The 16029-nt window shown below is 49.3% G+C and overlaps 1 protein-coding gene across 2 annotated transcripts in view; it reads left to right on the top strand.

The window, feature by feature from the left end:
• The window catches only part of SARDH (sarcosine dehydrogenase), an 86164-nt gene extending 71132 nt beyond the window's left edge, over positions 1–15032 (top strand). The window contains exons 18-21 of one of the 2 annotated variants that reach the window (XM_039505951.1): positions 3193–3355; positions 6309–6477; positions 7086–7221; positions 14317–15032. In XM_039505951.1, coding sequence (XP_039361885.1) covers positions 3193–3355; positions 6309–6477; positions 7086–7221; positions 14317–14442 — 594 coding nt within the window. In that variant the 3' untranslated portion in view covers positions 14443–15032. Of the gene's footprint in view, positions 1–3192; positions 3356–6308; positions 6478–7085; positions 7222–14316 lie in introns of those variants that run through there. The other variant, XM_039505952.1, reaches the window with a different exon arrangement.
• Positions 15033–16029: the final 997 nt, after the last annotated feature.

The raw sequence follows: 16029 nt of genomic DNA, 5'->3' as shown, positions 1-16029 counted from the left end.
ATGCATTAGTGGGGAGGATGAAGTCCAAAGGGGGATCTTGCCATTGATTTTGATGGGAGTTGGTTCAGGCCCCTTGAGGCCAGCTGATGGGGTGACATTGGCCCCAGGCCTGTGGGAGCACACTAGCCAGCCTGCCATCATAGGCCTGGCCTCCCAGCAGAGGGGCTTAGGGCTAGGCAGGTGCCCTTAGAACGGCTGGGTGAAACAAAGACCGTGCAGAACAAAGAACGAATCTGCATTGGCTCAGCCTGCTGGGTGGGTAGGGTTGGGGGGTGAGGGTGGATGTGGGGAGGAAAGGGAGTTCATACTGGGATGCCTGGTGGATCCCACAACTTTAAAAAAAAGAGAGCAAAAGAATTGAAAGGCTATTTAGTAACTGAAGAGCAGCACAGCTCAGATTAAAGGGGAAAGACTCGGGGGAGGTGTCCAGGCTGGGTCTGGAAAGTTTTGGGAACACAGCCTAACAAGGTGTCCGAGGGCTCGTCAGCCAGTAAGCGGGATATTGTTGAGAGTCACATGCAAGCCCATCTCCGTCCCAAGGGGGAAGCGCAGCTGGGCTGGAGACAGGGGCCATTCTTACGGCCATGCACATGTAGAACCAAGTTCCAGCACCTCTGAGGCAGAAAGAACCCCAAGCTAATAAACTCTGGCTGTGAGCTGGATTATCGAGAGAGCAGGATCTGCCTGTTTGATGTTTTGCACAGAATGGGGAGGAAAGGGGAAGGAAAAGACGAGCCACCTCATAAATTCATCTTTGCTGTCTTCCTTTGCATAGTTCTGGTGAAGTCACGGCATTTCCTCTCATCGAGCTAATTTTGGCAACAAAAATAATGCTTCAGGACAGATCATCAGCTAGTGTAAATTAGAGTGACCAGATGTCCCGATTTTATAGGGACAGTCCCGATTTTTGGGTCTTTTACTTATCTAGGCTCCTATTACCCCCCCAACCCCTCTCCCACTTTTTCACATTTGCTGTCTGGTCACCCTAATGTAAATGGCTATAGGTCCATAGAAGGATAGGGCTGGGAGTCAGGACTCCTGGGTTCAATTCATCACAGTCCCACGAGCTCACTGTTTGTCCATGGGCAGTACAGTTCACTTCTCTATGCCTCAGTTTACCCATCTGTAAAATGGAGGTAGCATGGAGCTGTGCCGATTTGCCGGTCTCTTTGTGCCTGCCCAGTCCTTTTCGTCCACAAGTCACAAATCACATTACAAATTGGTAAGTAAGGAATAATTAGCCCAATTATACAGATGGGTAAACTGAGGCACAGAGAGGTGGTACAACTAGCCCAGTGGCAAATCGAACCTAAGGGTCCTGACTCACAGCCCTGTGCCCGGCACACTAGACCTTAGTTGCCACACAGCTGCGTGCATCAGGCTTTAACCTCTGTCTGGGAGGCTGATTAAAGAGCTTGTACAGAGTGGGGAACACGCGGAAAAGAAATCGCTGTTAGAAAAGACAAGGCTTGTTCAAAGGCTGCCCTTTCCGTGCACCATCCTCAGGGCTACGCATAAATCACAGAGATGCCCTTTGAAATGCATGAGCCCAAGAAAGGGAGAGGCTGTCAAAATAATTTGACAGCAAAACTGGCCTAAAAATTGACCTTTCTGAATAATTTTCGTTGCCTAAAAATGTTCCTGACCTGCAGGGGGAATTACCTTGGTTATCCTTGAGTTCCTGCACCCAATGCACACTCCCTCCTCAAGTAGGAGTGCTCTTAGGTGACTTTGATCTTACATTAAATTGATTCTCCATGCAAGGCTTGGTTCCAGGATCCTCTTGACATTTCTCTCTAAACTGCTTGTGGCGCTGAAAGTGACGAAAGGAAACTCCCCCATCCTGCCTGCAAAGCAACAGATCCCAGACAAAAATAAAGCTTGTTTCATAGCACGGAAAGCATGTCCAGAGTGTTTAGATACATGCATGTAGCTTACATTTCTCAGCACCTTTCCTCTGGTTTAGTCTGTCATGGTGAGCCATGGAGTTTAGGGGGCAGGAGAACTTTACTTTTACAGCTCCTCTGATACATGCCTCCTCCAGAAGCAAAGCTCCTCCAGAGACCTCGCTGGAGGATTGCTTCAGGACTTCTCAGTGTGGAAAAGTGCCTCCAATACTGAATGGCCAACATACCAGTAGGAGTTGAAACTAGGACTTCGCTATAAGCCTCTAACATTTAAGGAGTGACTCCCTCAGCTGGCAGTTGTAGTAGGCTCTTTCTTGTTATATAGATTAGCCATTAGATGGGCACAAAGCCCCACGCTGAAGGTTACAGCAGAACTGTTAGGTGATGAATATTCCTATCCAAAAGGACGCCCCAGCCTTGCTTAGCTTATAAAATAGGATTTGGTCAACAGCCAAAGGTGTTACAGCAGAAAATGTATTGGTTGTAACAGCAGATCTGTCATTTGATGAATATGCTTTGTGTGTTGTAGATCGACTGGTTTGGAAGGAATACAACAAAAGATTCAAGGTCCGAGCTCAGAATCATTTGTTCAGTGGTCGGTTGTGGCCTCATGATCCAAAGATTGTGTCTTCCAGGAGCAATAGGCTTTAGGAGCTGATGAACAAAAGATATAGAAAGATAGATACTGGTTTCACACAAATGTCTGTAGTGGTAAAGAAATAGGAAGAATAAAGAGATCAGAGGAAACCAGTTTTATATAAATAGGACTAATCCAAGAAAGTGCTGTCCAAAGACTTCCACAAGAAGTTATCAATACACTACTTAGGTCTTTTCACCTGGCGATCTCAAAGGAGGCTAAGTGCCATTGTACAGATGAGGCAACTGAGGCACAGAATAGTAAATTATCAGAGGGGTAGCTGTGTTAGTCTGGATCTGTAAAAGCAGCAAAGAGTCCTGTGGCACCTTATAGACTAACAGACGTATTGGAGCATGAGCTTTCGTGGGTGAATATGTTGCATCTGACGAAGTGGGTATTCACCCACGAAAGCTCATGCTCCAATACGTCTGTTAGTCTATAAGGTGCCACAGGACTCTTTGCTGCTTTTACAGAATAGTAAATGATTCATGCATATACACAGCAGGTCACTGGCAGAGCTTCAAATAGAATCAGGTCTCCTGACTCCCAGCCCTGTGCCCTATCACCTGGGCCACACTGCCCCACTCTAGAGTCCTTGAATGAAAGGAAACAGCAAGGCCAGTGATTTTGATCTTTTGTGTTTCACAGGTACGAGCCATGAGGCTGTCGTTTGTGGGTGAGATGGGCTGGGAGCTGCACGTGCCCAAGCACGACTGTGTGCGGGTTTACCAGGCTGTGATGAAGGCAGGTGCCGGGCACGGCATTACCAACGCCGGGTACAGAGCCATCGACTCCCTCAGCATTGAGAAAGGTTTCTCAGGAGAACTTGCTTTTCACCTCTACTAGCATGTGTTGCTCTGCTGTCACCTGGTGGGGACAATGCACATGAGGCAAGCAAAGAAAGATGGTGGACTTCCTGCCATCTGTCCCTCTGCCCCTGCGGGCAGGCCTTGGAAAGTTTGAGTTTGGGCTTGGTTCAGATAAACCCCCCAGGAGTTCCCGTCTCCTTCAGGGAGATCCAGCTGCCCCCAACGCTTTGCACAGTGATCCAGGAGGAAGCCAGGTAACCTTATTCCCCCATCCATGGCCAGGGGTTTTCCAGCTTCAGGGATAGGCCAGTGCGCCCCTCCGTAAAGGGTTGATAACTAGGGGTGGACCATGTGGCTGGGGTGACCCAGCTCCTCACTGAGTTCTCCCTTAACATTGGTCTCGTATTGAGGGCGAATGTTTTAACTAAGCTTATTGGCCTGTCACCAGTTAGGGACCAAAAACAAAGGGGGAAGGGATGTGTGGGGTTATTTGACTGTATTTCACTGGTCGCCTCTTTAGCATTTAGCCATTAAAATAGAAAGGGGCTGAGGGAAAGGATTGTTGAGGGCATGAGTCACTTAGAGAGAGAGAGAGTGATGCTCCTAGATGGATTGAACCTTCCTTAGGGAGTCCACTAAAAATCTCCTGGCACAAAATGAGGCTTTGGGAAAGGGGAAATCCTTTTCTCTCTTTCTCTGAGGAAGGGTCATCTGCGTTCAGGAAAACTTTAATCTGAGTCAGGATTAAGTTCCATGCAGTTCTAGCACCCCGGTCACCTCCGAGACGGGTTAAAAACCTGTTCGACTTTGGGGATTTACACTATGAAAAAGGAACATGAAAAACTCAAGTGGGCCATTCTCCCCTCATGGGAAGCAAGCAACTCCCATTGGCTCTGTAGGGGTCACTCATATCCACCTCCTTGTACCTCCCTCCTCACCACAGTCTCCAAGTTCCTCCTAGACATTCACGGATTTATCCTCCCTGCCCAGGAGGGAAAAAGCAACGCCATTTCCCAGAGCAGAGGCACAGAGAGAGGAAGTGTTGCGCACACAGAGCCTGTAGCAGAGCTAGCAGTTGAACTCCGTTCTTCTGAGTCCCAGACCTCTACCTTAACCACGAGCTCCTCCAACATCCCATCAGCAGTGGGGAATAGGGCCCCCAGGCTAATAAGCCTATCCAGTATTTCCTCCTCATGCCCAGGCATCTTTTCCGTGACTCAAACCTCCTAGTACTCCCTCCAGCCTCTCTGCCTGTGTGCACGCGCGCACACACACAACCCTACACCCACGCACAGAGGATATTGATGTTTCTTGCTTCGCTGGTCCCTGACAGCCAGTTTGTTCGGCATGTTTATTCCATATTACCCTCCAGTGGAATGGAGTTGTTTTCTCTGCTTTCCCCATAGCTCTCCTGTTTTGTTCCCAGGGTGCTCCCCTGCAGCTCATTCCTTCTGTGGCTGTTTGGATGGCACAAAGTGTCCCTGCTTGACTCCGAGAGCTAAAGCCAAGAGTGGCTGTAGGGTTGGAGGAGCCCATCTGAATAAAATCAGAGGGATGTTTAAAAAAGCATCCAGTTTCCTTCCCCACCCTGCATCCTTTTTCTGCCTCTGCACTTCCTGCCCCAGGCCACGGACCAGAGGCACCAAAATACCCCCCCGAAGAGGCCATTTTCTGGCCAAATGGGAAGCAGGAAGTAGCTGAAATCTCCAGAGTGAGCCCCTACCTAGGAGACTTCTGGCCCAGCTTTGGACATGGCCGGAGAATTCAGAGAAGCACGTCTAGCTCCAAGGGCTTTTCCATCCTGGGCCTCCCAACCTGTAGATTCACCCGTCGCCCTTGAGGGGTGACTTAGTGCCTAGAGATGCTCAAGAAATGGGGGAATTTACCCACAATATATATATTTTTAAACAAAAACTAAACATGTTTTGTCTTTGTTAAAAAAAAAAAAAAGTCAGGTTTGAGCTGAAAAATCAACACCCACCCTATAAAAATAATTTTGGAAATGTCCATTTTGACAAAAAAGATGTCTCTTCTCCCCACCCCCCGCATCCCTTCTTGATGGAAACATTTCAACCAGTTCTACTAGAGCCTTGTGTTTCTTCTAGGGCTGATGGAGACGAGGTGCTCCACGGGGTCGGGGAGGGTGAGGTACTCCAGAGGGGCGCTGGTGGATGTGACGTGCTGTGGGGGGGGGTGAAATACTCCAGAGGGAGGTGGGGTCTGGGCACTACTCTGGGGGGGGGAGGCAGGGTTTGCGGTGGGGGGAGATGTTTTTCATGGAGGAGAAGAGTATTAATGACCACATGCTCTCCCCTAGAACAACCCCTGCTGGTCCATCCTTGGTCACGAGAGACTCCCAGGGAACAGGGCCTACATAAGAGGATCCCCAGTGGGCATAAAACGGCTGGAACAGCTCTGTGTCCACACCCGTGCAGTTCCTGCGTGGGGGTGGGGTGGGGGTGTTCTGGGGCACTCTGTGAGGAAGTGAGAGCATGGTTGGAGCACACAGAGTTTCAGCTGCTCACAGCCCTCAGGGAGCCACCAGCACCTTGACTGTAACTTAGAGCAGCCCTGTGGTTGCTCTGACTTACTCTGGGGTCCAGGCAGGCTCCAAGAATTCAGTGAGGCCAGAGATGTCTCAAGCCACCTTTGGCTGTTCGCCCTCCATTCCCAGGCCCAGTGCAGGAATGGAGCGCCAGAGGATTGGGACCGAGAGATGCTGCCTTCTCCTTTAGCTGCAGGGGGGAATGCTGCAGCAAGAGAGGAGCGTGACAGAGGAGCTGCCTCTCATCTCACTGTCCTTGAACAAGCCAAGGGTGAAGCAGGGCCAGACCGAGCACTTGGGGGTTCGAGTGCTTTGTTCTCCCCACACTGGCTCTCCTAGGCCTTGTTATGACTGGGGAGAAAGGAGAAAACAGTTGGGGAGACCCATGATGGTTCTGTCATTCTCTGCAGGGTACAGGCACTGGCATGCGGATCTGCGTCCTGATGACACCCCCCTAGAAGCAGGCCTGGCCTTCACTTGTAAACTCAAGTCCAGCATCCCCTTCCTTGGACGGGAAGCGCTAGAGACACAGAAAGCAACAGGAGTCCTCCGGCGCCTGGTCTGCTTCACCATTGATGAGTAAGTACGACCACCCCTGGGCTGGGCTTTGTATCGGTGAGCTCTGCCTGGGTGTATTAAATACAACAATCACCCTGGTGCTTGTGATCCAACTTTAACCAGAAAGAAGATTCTGTCCCACACACCAACAAGAAGCTCACACACAAACTCCCTCTGCCCGTTTTCTCTGCTCTTGTGACAATGGGTGGGGTTATCAACCAACCAAAATAGCAGGAGATTTTGCAAGTCAGGATGGAGGCGCATGGTCAGAGCTGTGTGTGTGGCCGAGGACTGTAATCCGTGGGGTAACGTGTCAGGGTTAAAGTGCACTGGCAGAGCTGGGTAGGTTCCAGGCCTGGAATAGCGGAGTGCTGGAAGTTAGGACTCTGATGCAAGGCCTCGTGTGGAAGCCGAGGACTGGAATAACAGGGGGCGTGAGATGTATTGGCAGAGCACTGTTTAGGAAGCTAGCACAGAGCCTGCCTACATGCACAATGCGTTCCTGTGGTCAGCATGTTTAGCCCCTTGATTTTCTATAACAACTCCCCTTGGTAAAACCTGAAGAATGGCAGGGAACTGCCCTGCTGAGCTGCTGTCTGCTAAAGGTCTGCTCTGTTCTGGTCCTGCAGGAAGGTGCCTATGTTTGGACTGGAGGCCATCTGGAGAAATGGCAAAGTAGTCGGACACATCCGGAGGGCAGATTTTGGATTTGCCATCAACAAAACCATTGCCTACGGGTACATCCAGAACCCTGATGGAGGACCAGTGAGTATAGGGGAATATGGTGCCTCCTGGGGTTCCATGCCATGTCAGCTGTGTTAGCAGCCCAAAATGACCCGGTTCTACCTAGAGCTATATCAGAATGGCTGCAGGGTGGCTGAACTTGCAGTCCCTTCTAGCCCTGTAGATTAATTGATTCTAGGACTGGAAGGGACCTCGAGAGGTCATTGAGTCCAGTCCCCTGCCCTCATGGCAGGACCAAATACTGTCTAGACCATCCCTGATAGACATTTATCTAACCTACTCTTAAATATCTCCAGAGATGGAGATTCCACAACCTCCCTAGGCAATTTATTCCAGTGTTTAACCACCCTGACAGTTAGGAACTTTTTCCTAATGTCCAACCTAAACCTCCCTTGCTTGCTCCCTCCTATGATTCTATGACTCTAGGAATTTCTTGCGAAGTTACCAAGTTGTCTCGTTAGAAAATAAATCCAAAACAAACAAACAAACAAAAATCTAAATGCATCATTCTGACAATTTCTAAACAAAACATTTCAATATTTTGGTTTGAAATGACTTTTCCTTTCAACGTTTACTTCAGTTTTATTGTTAAAACATTTTTAAAGTTTAAAAAGAAATAAAAAAAGAAACAATGTTCCATTTCAGGGTGAACAAAACGTTTCCTTTGACCTGACACTAATTTTTTCTGATCTTTTTGGTTCACTGAAAATTACAAAACATTTCCATGTCAGGTTGAATTGAAACTGATTTTAGATTTTTTGGAAGGGTCGGTGATCCAAACTATTGGCACTGCTCTAGTTCTCGGTGTCTGGGGAGAGATGGGTCTTCAGGGGGGACATGAATAGAGAGAGGGTAGTAGCCTAGCTCAAAAAACATGTTTTGGGTGTAGGGAGCAGCTTGGAAGGAGGAGGCCTGGAGACTCAGACAAATGGTGTGGTGAGGTTGACAGTGCTGGCAGAGTGCAGGATGCAGGGAGGGGAAGCAGAAAAACACAAGGACAGGGAGGGAGGGAGGATCAGAATTATGCAGGGAGAATTCACATCCATGTGTGGAGAATGCTGTGTTTCATTCTCCGAGTCAGAAGATTTGCAGGGGGAGAAAGCGTAACATTGATTTAAAAAAAAAAAAACACACACACACACACACTAATCTTTAAAGAGAGAGCGCAAACACTAATCTGGGGACTGAAGGATTGCAAAGTCCCCTCGCATCTCTTCAAAGTTCTTAGCTTGTATTAACCAGAGCGAAGAGATTCCGAAGAGCGAGAGATGGGAGCAGTTTAGCGACAATCAGCTTTCTCTCTAGTGACTCCCATGCTGTTCTCTTGCACAGCTCCGTCTCCAGACTCAATCACAGGTGCAAGCTAGAACATTAACTGCAACAATATATTAGCCCTAGTTTGATTCTAGGAACTTCTGTCCAACAGGAACGCAGCAGGCACTTAACCTGAATAGCCTCATGGGGCGGGCGGGGGCGGGACTCTACTTAACCCATGTGCTATAGACAGAGAGATACTTACACCTATATGAGGGAGTATTGGGGTGGGAAGACTGAAGATAAAATCCCGAGGGACCAACCTAACCTCAAACATATATGATAATGCAGGCAAGAAATAGCTGATAAATTGGTGGTTGGTTTTAGATCACTTGGTTTTTAATCCTGTGGCAATGACAGGGAGGCTCCTGAGCCATGCGATTTTATGGTCCAGTTTGTTGCTTTCCTATCCCCAAACCAATTTCTTTCCCTTGCCTATTGTTTCTCGTCATGGAATATCCTCTCTTCCTTCCCTCCTGAGCCTAGAAGAGGGCGGCCTGGTGCAGTGAATGGACTCCTGTCACGGATGACAGAGAGCTTTCCAGGCTCATCCATTCGCTCTCCCTCTCTCTCCCTCTCTCTCCTGGCATCTCGTAATGGGACAGGCACCTGGAGCAGGTGGAGTCTTGACATCAAAAGGGTTTGGGGAAAAGAGTTCTGACTCTCTACTTCATGCCTGATGGCTGAGCCCCACGGGCTGATGATTCTGCGTGTGAGAGCAAGCGAGCATGCAAATAATGTGGGATCATCTCTCTACGGAAAAATCACAGCTCTGTTCTCCGTGTGCTCTGTCCTTTGCAATCAGGGGCGGCTCCATGCACCAGTGCAGCAAGCGTGTGCCTGGGGTGGCAAGCCTGCCGGTCGCTGTGAGGGCGGCAGGCAGGCGGCTTTCGGCGGCATGCCTACAGGAGGTCTGCCGAATCCGCGTGACCAGCGGACCGCCCGCAGGCGCGCTGCCGAAAGCCACCTGCCTGCCGTGCTTGAGGTGGCAAAAAACATAGAGCCACCCCTGTTTGCACTCATTGCATTCCCTGTGGGTTAGAGGGGGATCCTGATGGGGCATTGCCTTTAGCTGGGTTGCCACTAGTAGAGGAGAAAGTGGGGGGAAAAAATTAGGAACATGGTCCCAGGTACTTGCTAGAAGCCCAGACTTAAAATACACAATCCTCGAGTCTTCTCATTCCACCTACTCTGTGGAAAGGAAGTTTCTTTTACACAGGAACTCAGTGTTCACCAACGCAAATCCCCTGTACCAGAGGTGGAATTTTAAAGGCCCTGGGCTGTAGCTTTAAAATGAATACAGTGTAGATGGGGCAACCAGAGGGAGTGGCTTAGTGGTGGGAGATGTGTAGAGTTAATTCACATTGCTGCTATTCAGGTCTGCTCCTTCCTCCCACCCAGAAACTGTTGACCTTGACAGAGAGGCAGCATTAAAAGGGGTGTGAATGCTTCCAACAGAGAGAGGGATGAGAGGTGGTGAATCAGAGATTAGAAAGCTGCCACAGAAGGAATTTGTTTGCTTTTAATCTCATTACATTGGAGTCTGCAATATTGGTGTGAAACCACATTGCACAATTCTGGGCAGACAGGCTCCGGGGTGCAGAGCAACTGTAGTGGAGAATGGGCAAAAGTGCTGCATTGGGTATTACAGCCAGGTGCTTAGGGACAGAGCTGAACGTGGAAGAAATACCGAACAAACACATCTGCTTGAGTTGTGTTTAAGGAAGCCAAACTAAGCCTCAGTTGAGATAAAGGATTCCCAAAGACTTGCACTTTTCAAGAAGGGTCCTGTTAGTGAAATGAAAATTATTCTACAAAATATCAAGCTGCTCTCAGTTACATTCCCGCACCCTGTTGAAGTCAGGTGCAAGCTAGAATGTGAGTGGCAACAATGCATCATCACTTGCCAGCGTTATCAAAGGCAGGAGAGCTATGTTGGTGAGAACAGAATTTGACACACACACCCCCGTTTTTTCCAGGTAGTACCTATGTAAGGAATTGCTTATACAGCCCCTGCTACAGTAGTTCACACCTCACACCTTTAATGTAGTTATCCTCACATCACCCTGTAAGGCATTGCAGTGCTATTATACCCATTTTACAGATGGGAACCTGAAGCACAGAGCAGCTAGTAAACTTGCCTATAGTCATACAGCGATTCTCTGGTGGAGAAGGGAATTGAACGCGTGTCTCCTGAGACATAATGAACAACCTGCCCACTGGGCCATTCTACTTTTCAGCCTGTTATAATGAAAATGTAGTAATAACCCTCCAACCCGTTCTCCTTGCTTCCTGGCATCATGACATGATGACACTTTGATGCCACATGGTGATGTTTTGACACATCATATCATGACAGGCTCTCACAATGCCTAAATATGTCTGGTCAAACAAACTCATTTAGCAGCAGCTGTAGGTACAGGTGGGAAATAGGCTCTGGTGAATATACAAGAATTTTTGCAAAAACTCATCAGTTCATCTGGTGCTAATTTGCACCATTGCTGCTGGCAATGGGGGACTTTTCACCCCAGGCAGCAGTTGCAAATTATTACAGCACCAACAATAAACATCACAGGAAAATATCAGTTTTCAGAGGCCAAAGTCGATAAAGCTTGTGCTAAACTCTCAAGTGGGTGTGAGTGAAGCCTTAGGTTTGAAGCTGGTAAGAGTCTCAGGAGCTGCTTACTTCTCTTTGAAGTGATGTATCGCTGCCTCTTGGTCAGGTCTTGAGACTGTGCAGGCTTCTGAGGAGCTGCCTTGGGCAAGTTGTTTTCCCTTTAGCAGCCAGTTCTCCTCCCAGTGCAGGGAAGAGTGAGTGGAAGAGAAAGCAGAGTCTGTCTGCATGCCAGAGCTCGGAGCTGCATTGCCCAGTGCTGCAGAGTTAACCCCTCAAGCACCTTGGGAAGTGCAAGTACAGCCAGAACCTAAGTTAGCCACAGTTCGGATCCAGACAGCATTCAGCCGCTGGGATTCTGAGAAACGATTCCACTTTCGGCTCATCTCTAGAATTAATGCTCTGTTCACTTAGCTTGGCTTCCTTTTCTTCCTCTTTTGTTCGGTTTCCTCCTGCCTGTAACGTCTCACTCCTCTACCTGCCGTCACCATGAGCCTTCTCATTCCTCCCCGAAACTGACGTCGGGATCTTTAGCGAAGCCCACGAGGCGGCCGGGATGTATGTGAGGAGAGGACTGGCCCCTCCCGTGCATAGAGAGTTGGAGAGACAAACATGCATTGAACTAGAACCCCCCAGGCAGGCCGGTTGCTCAGCTCTCCCCATTCAAACACCCACCATAAAGAATTCTTTCATTTGACAGCACCAGCAAAGTCATTTTCAAAACGACGCCTGCCCCCTCTGTCCTCGAGGGCCTTTTCAGGCGACGTTAACCCCCAATTAAAGCGATCAGGCCTGGCAATCAGCAAGGCACTTCATACAGGTGGTCTCTCTTTACGGGCCCCCAACCTTGTCAGCTTCCATTGTGCAGCAAGTGCTGCCTTCCGTCGGCGGCACCAGCTCGAAGGCCTCCTGCAGAAAGGCACAGTTCCCCGAGCAGATGTTAACGTACAGCCTTAATCTCTCTGCTCGGTAGGATAACTCCTGCCTGATTTCCATGGTAATTGCCACTGCAGGAGGAAGCGGGGAGTTTTGCATGTGCGCGCTGTGCAGCTTGACACGCTGACGGATGCCAGCGCAGATCAGCTGCCCTAAAGCGAGATGGCAGGAGACCTTCCAGCTGGATTCTTTCCATGCTGCAACTCCGGGACCAGCGAGGTGTGGCTGTGCCCTGCCATGCAAAGAACTCACATTCTATGCTGAGTCCAAGTTTCTTTCTCCTGGAGGCGCTGCAGACTTGATAGCATGCTTCCTCGCCCCATCTCCCCTGCCCCAGCCGTCACGCCCATGCTCAGTGTGCCCTCTGGAGACTGGCATCTGCAGGGGAGAAAAATAACTCATGGCCCTGGCATGCCAATGCCCTCCCCAGATCACAGGGCAATCCTAAGACCTGTTCAGCACTGCCCCAGCCAATCAAGAGCTGGAAATGTATCCTGGAACCTCCCTGTTCTTGGTCATTGTCACTGGCCAAGGTAGGACTCCATTAGCCCCATCCTGCCCTGGTCATTCGTTCAGCCTCCAAGTGATGCTATTAAACCTGCAGGCATTGCATAGTGCTAGCTGCTCCGGTTTACAAGGCAGTGTTGCTGGCTCCTGTGCACACCTGTGATTTGCAGAGTGTACTGGAATAAATCCATAGCCCCTTAGAGTTTTCACAATGGCTACAATGCTGCACAACATGGATGCAAGTGAGGATACAATCCATATCTTCTGGCTCCAAATGTACAAGATGTTCCACTCTCCATTAGCTTGTAGCAGTATACGGCATATGACACAAATTGGAGCAGGTCTGATTCCATCCAGTGGAGGGCAGCGGTGTACACACACAACACACACAGCCCAGTATCTTCCAGGTTTTTTATAGCTATCTGTCTGTATGTAAAAATTATTATTTGCAGCTCTATTGCACCTTTTCATCCAAAGATCTCAAAGTGCTTTGTGAAGAATTCCCTGCCCAAGCACTTTGTCTTACAGATGAGTACACTGGGGTACAGTGACGGGAAATGACAAGCTAATAGCTGCACAATGAGTCTGCAGCAGAGCTTGGAATGGAGCCCAGTGAGTGGCTGGCTGTGTGTATCTGTGTCCATATGCCAAGCCTTCGTTCTGTCTGAAGCTCTTAACCTGACAACCAAGGCTCCCAATGCACCCTCATGTTACAGCCCCACCACTGTAGATGGGGTTGCAGAGGCAGAGGTGGTGAACAGCAGGGAAAGGCAGCAGCCCAGGCAATACAGCTGGAACTGCCCGAACACTGGAGTGTTCTCTGAGCTAGCGGGAGTAAGCGCCACTAGGTAAAATAATGTTCACTGCAGGGTCTTTTGCCCTTTGGCTGGCTAGTCACACTGCCTACAGGGATTTTCAATCAATCAGAAAATGATTCCGAACGGCTTCAACAAACGTAACACAAGTGTCTCGTCACATCAGCCGGTGCTGTGCTAGGCAAGCGGCCCTCATCTGCACCAGGATCTCCAGTGCGTGGGTTGTGCTCTCTCCTCACGTTCAGTGCAATCCAGCCAGGTGGGGAGCAGCTGGGGAACCTGCTTTTCTAACAGGTTTGTCTCCAGGAGGTTATACCCGTAATATGCTCTATGGTTACCCAGCTGTTCTGGAGTGGAACTCAATTTGACTTTCATTCTTTTGCCTGGTTTTAAATTCAGTTTGCTTTAGATTCTGTGAAAGAAAAAATTGGGCTTTTAAAATCTACCTGCCTTCCCTTTTGGAACTCTCCAGGAAGGACTGTGAGCAGCACCAGACCCGGCAAAAGAAATCACTCCCCTAGTCCTGTATTTGTAGCCCAAGCACTTCCAGCTTCTTCCATCCTGTGCCTTGACAAGCGTGTCCGTTCTCCATGGCTCCCTGGCCCTTCTGCTGTAACTGCTAGGCAGGCCACCAGCAGTTCTGGCATGGAGACCTGGGTTGAGATCACCAACTCTTTACACCAAACAGGTGAGAGACAGTAATGGCTTTTGGACATTATCAATCCAGACTGGAGCTGAACCAGCAACTTAGAAGCAAAAAGGTGGCAGAACCCAATCCTCTTAGCCCTCCACACAGGAGCTGATAGCAAGCCTCAAAACACACTAATGTTCTGGGGCATGACCGTAAAACGCTGCCACGCTTGTTTAACTGAACGGGAGAGAAGTGTGGGGGAGCCCTTTAGCAATGTCTTTGTCCTGTCCCCACCGCAGGTCTCGCTGGAGTTTGTGAAGAGTGGTGAATACATGCTGGAGAGGATGGGAGCTAGCTATCCTGCCACAGCCCATACCAAGTCACCGTTCGATCCAGAGAACAAGAGAGTGAAGGGGATCTATTGACAGACAGTGAGCACTCAGGACTGTGGTTGGAGAGTGAATCATGCAACAGTGCTGGTGAAGGGCCGAGGGAGGGAGGCGGATATTAACAGCTGACTGTCCAGACTCATGAAGGTAAAGCCTCCCCACTGCAATGATGACTTGGCATCTTCCAAAGCCCCCAAATCTGTCTTTGCTAGAGGACCACACCATTGTGTCTGCTCAGACCCTGAAGAATGCTGCACGTTCTCTCTGGCTCTGTCCTGGGGACTCTGCTCTTTTCATTGTATTGGAAACAATAAAGCTCATGGGATGCAGAAAAACATGGTATTGGGGACTCCCAACTATTTGCAGATCTCCTCTACCTAGGCCACAGACGCTACCCACGGAAATAAATGGTTTTGATGGAGAGGAGAAGATTTTGCTCCCCTTCCCCACCCTTTTATCTAGAGCAGCGCCCCAGTCCTTGATGCACCTCACAGCCTCCGGGCTCTTGTAAGCATTTACCCTTCGATGATAGTTAGGGATGGACACGTGTGATCTACCGTCTCCAAAACTACGAGGGCAAGAAGATATCGAAGGGCCAAATTCTCCTTCCCCATGCAAAGCCAGCGTGAAAGGACATTCCACAGGGAAGCCAGGCAGGGTCTGGAGGGGATAGAATCCACTTCCTTCAACTGGGATCCAGGGCAGGGCACTGCCACACAACTTGTAGCATGTCTGGGCATTGGATGTTCAGGGCATCTTAAAGGATTTCTCTTAGAACCGCCTGCCTGCTATGCCAACCTGTGTTTCTCTGTCCGTCTGTGCACCTTCATGTCTCTTCTTCTTTCCTCGGTGTGTTGCAAAAGGGGGCCAGGCAGGGGGTTACCCCAGCAGTTATAGGAACTTGTAGGGACTGCATAAAAATGGAGCGGGAAAGCATGCGCCGAAAGGAACAAAGGCAGATGGCTGGCTTTGAAGCTTGGACCCTCCCACGCTGCCTTAAGTGAATTGCCGGCAAGTCACAGATGTGCCTCACATAAACAGGTGAAAATATGCTGGGGAAGGATAAGCTGACAGCTCGGTATCTGTGTTACATTTATTCAAGGTGCACTCTCATGCAGCTAGCGGGGATTTGGGTATATCTTCCCTCGTTGCTTTGGAAAGGTTTAGGCAGAGAAGCAATGGGAAATCTGCTTAGGGTGACCAGATGTCCCGATTTTATAGGGACAGTCCCGTTTTTTGGGTCTTTTTCTTATATAGGATCCTATTACCCCCCGCCCCCATCCCAATTTTTCACATTTGCTGCCTGGTCACCCTGAATCTGCTGAAAGAGAGCAAGAGAACGGTGCAGAGTTCGCTCCTTCAGTATTGCATGTTGTAGCCCTTTGTAGAGCTGTGAGCTTTGATGTGTGGCTTGCTGTGGATTTTCACTGGACCATGAGGCTGTTCTGTTTATATCCACCGGGCCAGATGGTGTCACACTTTTCTGGTTCTGGATGTGCTCTGCGTGTCCATGCGGCACCAGAGGAGTTATCAGACTGTTTTGCAGCATGGATACATGTAGGGAAGCCTTGTGCTGATTGCATTAGAAAACTTGTTGAAAACTGTTGGTCTAGCCAGCCTCCT

Source organism: Mauremys reevesii, linkage group 19 (genome assembly GCF_016161935.1).
Source record: "Mauremys reevesii isolate NIE-2019 linkage group 19, ASM1616193v1, whole genome shotgun sequence".
In the NCBI taxonomy this organism is placed as follows: domain Eukaryota; kingdom Metazoa; phylum Chordata; order Testudines; family Geoemydidae; genus Mauremys; species Mauremys reevesii.
This window is presented reverse-complemented; position numbering and strand designations above follow the sequence as displayed.